At 42.7% G+C, this 11,115-nt stretch overlaps 1 protein-coding gene across 1 annotated transcript in view; it reads left to right on the top strand.

Moving 5' to 3' along the window:
• Positions 1–10,694, top strand: part of PNKP (polynucleotide kinase 3'-phosphatase) — a 53,364-nt gene extending 42,670 nt beyond the window's left edge. Inside the window, exons 12-17 of the mRNA XM_077259724.1 lie at positions 2,157–2,253; positions 8,596–8,657; positions 8,766–8,875; positions 9,267–9,354; positions 9,785–9,846; positions 10,368–10,694. Coding sequence (XP_077115839.1) covers positions 2,157–2,253; positions 8,596–8,657; positions 8,766–8,875; positions 9,267–9,354; positions 9,785–9,846; positions 10,368–10,488 — 540 coding nt within the window. The 3' untranslated portion in view covers positions 10,489–10,694. The remainder of the gene's footprint in view (positions 1–2,156; positions 2,254–8,595; positions 8,658–8,765; positions 8,876–9,266; positions 9,355–9,784; positions 9,847–10,367) is intronic.
• Positions 10,695–11,115: the final 421 nt, after the last annotated feature.

The following is an 11,115-nucleotide window of genomic DNA, read 5'->3' on the forward strand; positions in this document are numbered from 1 at the left end:
CCCCTGTTAATCAGAGTGGTGGGGAAGATCAAGCAAGATGGAGTTCCAACCATCTTAATCGCACCGGTCTGGCCCAGACGTACATGGTACGCCGACGTCGTACAACTTTCAGCAGACGCCCCCTGGCGCCTCCCCGACCGCCCGGATCTTCTATCACAAAGCCCGTTCTTCCACCAGAACTCGGGCTCTCAATTTGACGGCATGGCCCTTGAAACCTGGGTTCTAACCCAGTCAGGGCTCTCGCCGGACGTCATTGGAATCGTGATCAGGGCACGGAAGCCAGCCTCTGCCAAGATTTATTACCGTACCTGGAAAGCTTTCTTTACCTGGTGCGAATCTCGTGGCCAGACCCCACTCCCTTACTCCCTACCCAAAGTACTTGGTTTTCTCCAATCGGGTCTGGAGGCCGGGCTGTCATTGGGCTCGCTTAAGAGCCAGGTGTCAGCCCTCTCAGTGCTTTTTCAAAGGCGCATTGCTACCAAGCCGCAAGTAAGGACTTTCCTTCAGGGGGTTTCCCGATTGGTTCCCCCCTACAGACGACCACTAGAAACGTGGGACCTCAACCTGGTCCTGACAGCATTGCAGGAACCACCCTTTGAACCCCTTAAGGAGGTCCCGCTCCGCCTTCTCTCCCAGAAGGTGGTTTTCCTGGTGGCAATCACTTCGCTACGCAGGGTGTCTGAACTGACAGCATTCTCCTGCAGACAGCCCTTCCTAGCTTTTCACCAGGACAAGGAAGTTCTTCGTATGGTCCCATCCTTCCTTCCGAAGGTTGTGTCCAACTTCCACCTCAATGAGGAAATTTCACTACCATCCCTTTGTCCTGTTCCGGTTCATAGAGTGGAGAAGGCTCTGCATACGCTTGACCTCGTCAGGGCATTGCGTATATACTTGTCTAGGACTGCGTCCTTCCGGAGGTCTGATTCTCTTTTCCTCCTTCCGGAAGGCGGCCACAAGGGTCTGCCAGCTTCCAAAGCTACCCTTGCCAGGTGGATCAAATTCACCATACAAGAGGCCTACCGCCTTAAGAATTCTCCTCTTCCAGCCGGTATTACGGCACACTCTACACGGGCGGTAGGGGCCTCCTGGGCCATTCGGCACCAGGCTTCGGCACAACAAATGTGTAAGGCGGCCACTTGGACTAGCCTACACACGTTTACTAAACACTACAGGGTTCATACCCAGTCCTCATCGGACGCGAGCCTGGGTAGATGTGTTCTGCAGGCGGCGGTGCCCTAGGTATAGGGGCCTGTCTGCACAATATTCGTTCATTGCTTCCCACTCAGGGACTGCTTTAGGACGTCCCATGGTCCTGTGTCCCCCAATGAGGCGACAGAGTAAAGGAGATTTTTGTGTATTCACTGTAAAATCTCTTTCTCTTAGCCTCTAATTGGGGGACACAGCTCCCACCCTGTTGCCCTTTCCGGGCCGTTGTAACTGTTGAGTTCTCATATTGTTTTCTTCAGCTCGTACATAGTTGCCTTCTTACAGGCATAATTATGTTATTCATGTTACGTTCCTCCTACTGCTTTTGCACAAAACTGGAGAAGGCTGACGCCGTCCAGGGGTGTATACTGCAGAGGAGTAGCCACAGTTAATCTTTTTCAGATTATGGATAGTGTCGCCTCCTAGTGGACAGCAGCATAACACCCGTGGTCCTGTGTCCCCCAATTAGAGGCTAAGAGAAAGAGATTTTACGGTGAGTACACACAAATCTCCTTTTCCTGTTTTCTGCTCTCTAAACCTGGGGGGGGCGTCTTATGGTGAGGTGCGTCTTATAGTATGAAAAGGTTCGGTAAGTTAAACCGGTTCTGTCTGGCAGACCTAGACCATCCATGATTTGCAAGGTCGGGTACTCTGTATTTCCAGATTAATTGCAAATGTATGTCCTGATAAATTGTCAGGATTCAGATTTGTGATCAGCCACTGGACAAGATTTAGATGTTCCGTTAAGAGAAAGTAAATTCGCCAGTTGATCGATCCGTAAGGGAGCGTTACACATTTCAAAATGAGAGGGCTCTAAGTTTTTAATGGAAATGTGCTCCCTCCCCTCTATACCTTGAAAAAAGAACTGGGCATCTATGGTGATGACTGTATGGACACCACAGCTGGGATTATGCACAACATATGTTAATCATCTCCTGTTTTGCCTTCAGAAAGCTCTGGATCCCAATGGTCCGCCCTACGAGCCTGCGTCTTCCTCGCTGGTGTCGTCATCTGTAGAAGTTGTAGTAACCGTTGGCTTTCCTGCAGGTAATTATTATGTCATGGTTACATAGGTTTGTAGGACTTTTTAGTTTTTAGTGATGTTTTCTTGGAATAAGATCACACAGCCATTCTCTGTCACCCCAGCTCTACTCCGCCATGCCCGTGAGAGGAGACTTATAGGCCATACAATTCTCAGTTGGGAAATTAAAAATACAAATTGACTCTTCAGAGAAAAAGTAGACTTGAACTCTACTATTGGAAGTAAAAATCCTAAAAGTTAATGTCGACCCTTGCAACACGACGTAGGATAAGAAACCAAACAACATGTTTCGGGTTTGTTTGCCCCTCATCAGTGCAAACCAAGAGGCAGGTGTGGTAGTCAAATGCAATCTCTTGCTGTGCACTGATGAGGGGCAAACAATCTGAAGCCCTCGTCTGCAATAAAAGGGTCTAGTTTGATCCTAATTCATGTGTCGAAGCTCATTAAAGCGTAGATATGGAGTTTTGGTATTGAAACATCCAGTAGACGGCGCTAGAGTTCCTGTCCTCTTTCTCTCTGTGGAGGCTATTTGCATATACATTTGGAGGACTGGTGGGGGTGTATAGAGTTGGCTAATAGTGGCTATCATGAGTGTGGATGTAGTGAGATCATGAGACATCAGGGGCCATGCTCCTGCAGGACGGACTTGTGATGTAATTCCGTCTTAAACATGGAGACACGTTCTGGGCCGCCGGCCAGCAATGAGGTATAGTATGAGCAAATTAGATTTCAGAAAATACTGACAGCTTTAATTGAAGTGGTAATGATGAAATTCCATCTGGCGGCACAATATTACTTTCTGCAATATGTGGTTTAGGCATTTTCTATATTTGCACAAGATTGTAGGGTGCGAGTAGTAGTGCACACACTGATACAGCTGTATGACACGGCAGGACAAGGGTCATCTGCCGGGATCCGGCTAGGAAGCAGCCAGCGGGGATCTTGGAACAGGGATTATATATCTATCTATTCAGAAGACAGTGCTCCAAATTCCCTGCGAAGACAGAGTTAAAGGGATGACCCAGCATCTAAAATGAACTATCAACTGTCCTTATCCACTTTTGTCATTTATTTTATTACACTATTCCATATCTATCTAATCTCTAAATGTGTTTTTTTTACTTTACTTTCTGTGACGTTTTGTTTGAGAGGAGACTCAAACATGACGTCACAGGATGCTGGGGCTGCACTCGCTCTTTGCAGCATCCATTACCTGGAAAAGGACATTGCAGGAGGCAGCGAAGCTGTTATTCACTTGTTTCTGGCATCTCCACCTCCTCTAAATACAGGTCCTTCTCAAAAAATTAGCATATAGTGTTAAATTTCATTATTTACCATAATGTAATGATTACAATTAAACTTTCATATATTATAGATTCATTATCCACCAACTGAAATTTGTCAGGTCTTTTATTGTTTTAATACTGATGATTTTGGCATACAACTCCTGATAACCCAAAAAACCTGTCTCAATAAATTAGCATATCAAGAAAAGGTTCTCTAAACGACCTATTACCCTAATCTTCTGAATCAACTAATTAACTCTAAACACATGCAAAAGATACCTGAGGCTTTTAAAAACTCCCTGCCTGGTTCATTACTCAAAACCCCCATCATGGGTAAGACTAGCGACCTGACAGATGTCAAGAAGGCCATCATTGACACCCTCAAGCAAGAGGGTAAGACCCAGAAAGAAATTTCTCAACAAATAGGCTGTTCCCAGAGTGCTGTATCAAGGCACCTCAATGGTAAGTCTGTTGGAAGGCAAAAATGTGGCAGAAAACGCTGTACAACGAGAAGAGGTGACCGGACCCTGAGGAAGATTGTGGAGAAGGACCGATTCCAGACCTTGGGGAACCTGAGGAAGCAGTGGACTGAGTCTGGTGTGGAAACATCCAGAGCCACCGTGCACAGGCGTGTGCAGGAAATGGGCTACAGGTGCTGCATTCCCCAGGTAAAGCCACTTTTGAACCATAAACAGCGGCAGAAGCGCCTGACCTGGGCTACAGAGAAGCAGCACTGGACTGTTGCTAAGTGGTCCCAAGTACTTTTTTCTGATGAAAGCAAATTTTGCATGTCATTCGGAAATCAAGGTGCCAGAGTCTGGAGGAAGACTGGGGAGAAGGAAATGCCAAAATGCCTGAAGTCCAGTGTCAAGTACCCACAGTCAGTGATGGTGTGGGGTGCCATGTCAGCTGCTGGTGTTGGTCCACTGTGTTTCATCAAGGGCAGGGTCAATGCAGCTAGCTATCAGGAGATTTTGGAGCACTTCATGCTTCCATCGGCTGAAATGCTTTATGGAGATGAAGATTTCATTTTTCAGCACGACCTGGCACCTGCTCACAGTGCCAAAACCACTGGTAAATGGTTTACTGACCATGGTATTACTGTGCTCAATTGGCCTGCCAACTCTCCTGACCTGAACCCCATAGAGAATCTGTGGGATATTGTGAAGAGAAAGTTGAGAGACGCAAGACCCAACACTCTGGATGAGCTTAAGGCCGCTATTGAAGCATCCTGGGCCTCCATAACATCTCAGCAGTGTCACAGGCTGATTGCCTCCATGCCACGCCGCATTGAAGCAGTCATTTCTGCCAAAGGATTCCCGACCAAGTATTGAGTGCATAACTGAACATTATTATTTGATGTTTTTTTTGTTTGTTATTAAACACTTTTATTTGATTGGACGGGTGAAATATGCTAATTTATTGAGACAGGTTTTTTGGGTTATCAGGAGTTGTATGCCAAAATCATCAGTATTAAAACAATAAAAGACCTGACAAATTTCAGTTGGTGGATAATGAATCTATAATATATGAAAGTTTAATTGTAATCATTACATTATGGTAAATAATGAAATTTAACACTATATGCTAATTTTTTGAGAAGGACCTGTACATCCTGGAGGCTGGGTTATGGACGCCATTTGAGAGGTGAGTGCAGCGCCAGCACTCTACTTGTTGAAGAAGATGTCATCAGTAGCGGTGATGGAAGTAGGATGAGGGAAAGCAGCGCTGCTCCCTGGGTGTAAAGATAGATATGCATGTAGAAAAGACGCGGTGTCTCCGGTGTTGGATGTTTTGATCTCCCCGAGGTCATTCATCCTTGTGTTTGTAAAGATAGATAGTTAGAAAATACATTCTAAGTGCTTGACTACCCCTTTAAATGATTACTTCTGCCTGTCTGAGCCGTTTTATATAATGTCTATCTGAAGCTTCAAAAAGTATTAAAAATCTGGAAAATATCTGCACTGAAAAAGCGATGAGAAAAATTTCTCCTGCTTAAAGCAAATTCTTATACTGCAGGGACGATGAAAGATTAAAAAAAGTTATGACCGCTGAAAAATGGAGAGGCAAACACTAAGGGTATGTGCACACGTTGCAGATTTGACGCTGCGGATCTGCAGCTGTTTTCCATGCGTTTTACAGTAGCATGTAAAGCTATGGAAAACCAAATCCGCTGTGCACATGCAGCAGAAAATTCCGCAAGATTTGCTGCAGTTTATTTTCTGCAGCATGTCAATTCTTGTGCGGATTCCGCATCGTTCTACACTTATTCCTTAATAGGAATCTGCAGGTGAAATCCGCACAAAAACCGCAGTAAATCCACAGGTAAAACGCAGGGCGTTTTACCTGTGGATTTTTCTGATTCTGTGCGGAAAAATCCGCACACGAATCCGCAATGTATGCACATACCCTAAAAAAAAACATTGAGATCTTTTCAGGTCTGGTTACTAGAGGAACTGTCCACCTTTTGGAGACTTTTTTTTTTTTATTTATTTTTTTTTAAGTATTGTGTGTGTTTCAGTAAAAATCGTTTTTTGTAATTGGGTTAGTTAAGTTAACAATGTTGCACACCCTGCCTTCTTTAGCTCCTGTGTTTGTACTGTTTATTGCAGGCTGCAGAATGAGTTAACTGAGAATCCATCAGAGAAAAAGAGTTACAACTCTACCATTGAACCGTCAGATTCAGAGTGCCTCGCAGCTAATTTGTGACCACAGACCACATCAAATTTGTATCTGCAGCAAAGCAAAGAGCCTTAAAGAGCCAAAACTGTGCAAAATTTGTAATTAAGCCCAATTGCAAAAATTTTTTGTAACCACAAATATATGCATTTAACCCATTACTTGCAAAATTAGCAATTTTCATTTTTTTTTTTTTTTTTTTTAATGACAGATTTTTAATGATTTGGGTCCTAATGAATCAGAAACATAATTTTCAAAATTTTTACAAGTACGGATTTTTCAGAAAAGGGCGTCCTAATATTCAATTAAAAATGACAATGACATGATTTCCTATTTTGAAAACATTCATTTTACAAACACAGCACAAAAAATTGGACCTAATTATAAAAATTATTAAATCTTAGTTGCTAGAAGCTAAAGATTAGGCGTTCCAAAAAAAGGACTTTGGTAGATAATGGGTTAAGTAAAAAAAAAAACCCCATGCCTGTCATTGAGAAGCTACTATGAGCGCTGCCCGTGGCCATCATTCATAGCAGATGAGCCTTTCTGCTACACATAGAAAGGCTTAAGCCCTACTATGTGGATCACAAGTTATCAGAAGATCGCAACTATTGAAGTAATTAAAAAGTTTAACAAAATAAATAAAATAATAATAAAAAAAATAAAAAGTTAAAATCACCTCCCTTTTTTCCCCATTCAAAATAGAGCAGTAAAAAAATCTAAAATACACATTTGGTATCGTCCAATCTATCAAATTATAAAAATATTTAAGCCGATTGGTAAACGACGTAACAAGAAAAAAAAAAACCGCCAGAATTGCATTTTTTGGGGGTCTCCAATAACAGGCGATCAAAATGTCGTATCTTCCCTAAAATGGAATCAATAACACATTAACTCCCCGCTCAAAAAATAAGCCCTCACCCAGCCCTAGATCATATAAAGTGGAGACGCTACAGAGCTCGGAAATGGCGCTTTTTTTCTTTTTTGTTAATACATGCTTTGGATTTTTTTTCATCACTTGAATAAAAAAGACTCATGTTTCATATTTGGTGTCTATGAACTCGTAATGCATGTAGAGAAGCTGCGGAGACACCATCACGTGTTTCTCAACGCAAGCAATGAATAGCCAGGCCTTTCCCCGGGAAGGAACAACCACGGGAAGGACCGCATCCAATAAAGGAAAACATCCAATAAAGGAAAACCACCTATGCCAAACATGGTATCCATCCACAGATAGCTGTTTCGGGGTATTTGCCCCTCATCAGTGTGGAGTAGGAAACTGGCTATTAGGAGCAGAGCCTAGTGAAAAGGCTGAGAACATAAGGATGAATGACCCCGGGGAGACCAAAACATCCAACACCGCGGAGACACCATCACGTGTTTCTCAACGCAGTGATCCAGAACACTGCCCCCATCCCTTATGGGAAATATGCAAATGCATGTAGAGAAGCTGCGGAGACACCATCACGTGTTTCTCAACGCAAGCAATGAATAGCCAGGCCTTTCCCCGGGAAGGAACAACCACGGGAAGGGCAGCATCCAATAAAGGAAAACATCCAATAAAGGAAAACCACCTATGCCAAACATGGTATCCATCCACAGATAGCTGTTTCGGGGTATTTGCCCCTCATCAGTGTGGAGTAGGAAACTGGCTATTAGGAGCAGAGCCTAGTGAAAAGGCTGAGAACATAAGGATGAATGACCTCGGGGAGACCAAAACAACCAACACCGCGGAGACACCATCACACCAGTTTCCTACTCCACACTGATGAGGGGCAAATACCCCGAAACAGCTATCTGTGGATGGATACCATGTTTGGCATAGGTGGTTTTCCTTTATTGGATGTTTTCCTTTATTGGATGCTGCCCTTCCCGTGGTTGTTCCTTCCCGGGGAAAGGCCTGGCTATTCATTGCTTGCGTTGAGAAACACGTGATGGTGTCTCCGCAGCTTCTCTACATGCATTTGCATATTTCCCATAAGGGATGGGGGCAGTGTTCTGGATCACTGCGTTGAGAAACACGTGATGGTGTCTCCGCGGTGTTGGATGTTTTGGTCTCCCCGAGGTCATTCATCCTTATGTTCTCAGTATGAACTCGTAATGACCCAGATAATCATAATGGCAGGTCAGTTTTAGGACTTGGTGAACGTAGTATAAAAAAAATTGTAAAATTGCGCTTTTTTCCTTGTTCTTGGAATTTTTTCCTGTTTTCAAGAACACGATATGGTAAAACCAATGGTTGCAGTTTTTTCATGGTGCACTGCAGCATCAACACAGAATTTTGGATCCTAAAAATGACTTTAAAAGATTAAGGTTTGCTTTAATACTGTTTGGATGGACAAGAGAGAAGTAAAAAAAAAAAAACTTTCATTTTATCCCTAGCTGGAAAATCTACTTTTATTAAAGAGAACCTGGTGCCCAAAGGTTATGTGTATGCCAACAGGGTGAGTAGATGGGAAATCGCGTAATAATGAGTATTATAACATGCTACGTTGTAGGAGAGAGTAGAAATTCAATCACGGATTTCCCTGACATGTTTATGTCTGTTTTAGGACACCCTTGGAACGTGGCAGAAGTGTGTCGCAGCCTGTGAAGAAGCTCTGAAAAGCAAAAAGAGTATAGTAATAGATAATACCAACCCTGACTTGGAGTCTCGCAGCCGGTTAGTAATGTATTTCCACTGTTTTAATAAATACATTTATTCCTCATCCTCATATATGGCAAGTTTAAAGTATCCTTTTCTTAAAACTTTGCATTATATTATCCCTCTGTTATTCCTCCTGGAAATGAGGGACAAGACTTGTTGACGAGGCATGCTCAGATACTGTACAATCCTTGCCGACACTGTCAGACTCCGTGTGGGCACTTCATATTGATGCTTACATTTCCAGGAGGTATAACAGAGGAACAACACAGTGATGCTTTATCATTGTTTTATAATAAGAATAAAACGTTTTTACCAAAACAGACATGTCAGGACAGTAAAGCTGTGATTTTTTATTTTTTTTTGTTCCAAGCAATTGGTAATGTGATCTACCCCTATAATCCCTCAGGTACATTAACTGTGCAAAGAAGGCAGGCGTTCCGGTCCGTTGCTTCTTTTTCGTAGCACCTATCGAGTTGGCTAAGCACAACAATCGGGTAGGTGTGAGTACTTATTCTAGCAGATCTCTTTTAAAGATGACCTGTCACCTGGTCTTAAGTGACAAGTATTTAATCCTGTGTTATTTCTGCTGCTCCCCTGATTATTCAATTTTTTGTTTTTTTGAAATCCGCCATACGGTTCCAGAGATATGAGTCTTTTTATTCAGTTAGAATTTTTGAAGAGGCGTGGCTCACGATCCTCTGGGGCGTGTCTTTGGGCTCCTCTGCTTGTGAGCACCACCCCTGGTAGCGCTAAATAAAAAAAGAGTTATATCTCAGGAACCGTTTAACGGATTTTAAAAAGGAAAAAAGTGGATTACTCAGAGGAACAGCGAGAATAAAATAAAAGCTAAGAAACTGTCCACTTTTGACCTGGCGATAAGATGTCTTTAAGGCTCGACATAACAATTTTTTTACCTCTTCACAGTTCCGGGAGATGACCAGTAAAGGACACGTGTCAGTAAACGACATGGTCATGAATAGCTACAAGTAAGTTCATAACACTAGTAACTGTGCCAATAATTTCCATATTTTATGATATTGTAGTGATGGGACAACATGCTTTGTGGAGTATTCCCTTCTCAAGTATTTATGGCATATATACCATAAATGTACAGCATGCAATCCACTTTGTAAATGTTGCTGTTTTTAACGGACAGGAGGTCGGAGACAGAATCAGGTCCTGCTGTTGTGACCCACATATGTTATATATTTATTTTATATCCTGTACATATGCCATAAACACATGAGAAGGCAAGGGGCTGTCCCTTTTCTGAAAAGTTTTAGTAGTAAAAATAAACAAAAAACAACAGCTGTGCTTTACCCCCCCCCCCCCCCCCCCGGTCCAAAGTTGAGTCTATATATGATGACTTGTTTAACCGAACATCCCCTTTAAATGTAGACTTTCACTTCCGTCTTCAATAAAAGTGAACTTTAAATAAGCCATATAAAAATTTGACTTTTTATTTACTATGTATTTCTTTTTGTTTGTTTTTGTTATGTCCGTGTAGAAGTAAATTTGTGGCCCCCTCTTTGACCGAAGGTTTCAGCGAAATTCTCAAAATCAATTTTGTGCCAAATTTCAAGGATCCGGATCTAAAAGCGCTGTATCAGCAATTCTCCGAGGGCTGAGATTCATCTTCCACAATACAGGAGTGGTTGTCATTCTTTTTTAAGTTTACATGTAAGCACCTTTATTTCCTCCTTGGATAATATCAAGGTCACGCCATTGCACTCTCTTACCATTCGGTGGCGCCGTTGATTTGTAGAATTTGATGTCTTTTTTTTTCCTAATGCTGATTGTTCTTATTGATAAATAAATATAATGGTCCAATCTGAAAAGAATCGCAGTCATTATAAATATGGAAGTGATTATAGCCATTACTGGGACTGACCTTCAATTACAGGACTGAATGACACCTTATGTCTTCTTGACATTGCACCCGTGCCAATGATTTCATTCCTTGGCGCGCTCACAAGCTTTTGAGATTGCTCAAATATGTCCCCCTAAATGCAGGCACTTAAACGCCGGAACATTTTCTCGGCTGATGAAAAACATTGAATTCTTCACAGATTCCTAATGGAACACACTGACAATGTGCCGGCATCGGGAATATCAAGCAGACTGGGTTTCTAGCTACGGAACGGAGGGAGGGGGCCGTATGCATCTCCTGCAATTCCCTTAAAGGGGTTATCAGAAGAACAAACGGGATCGTTGATTGGGTCTGATCGCTAGGACCCCAGAGAGTGGGATTACCG

This window comes from Ranitomeya variabilis, chromosome 4 (genome assembly GCF_051348905.1).
Source record: "Ranitomeya variabilis isolate aRanVar5 chromosome 4, aRanVar5.hap1, whole genome shotgun sequence".
Classification (NCBI taxonomy): domain Eukaryota; kingdom Metazoa; phylum Chordata; class Amphibia; order Anura; family Dendrobatidae; genus Ranitomeya; species Ranitomeya variabilis.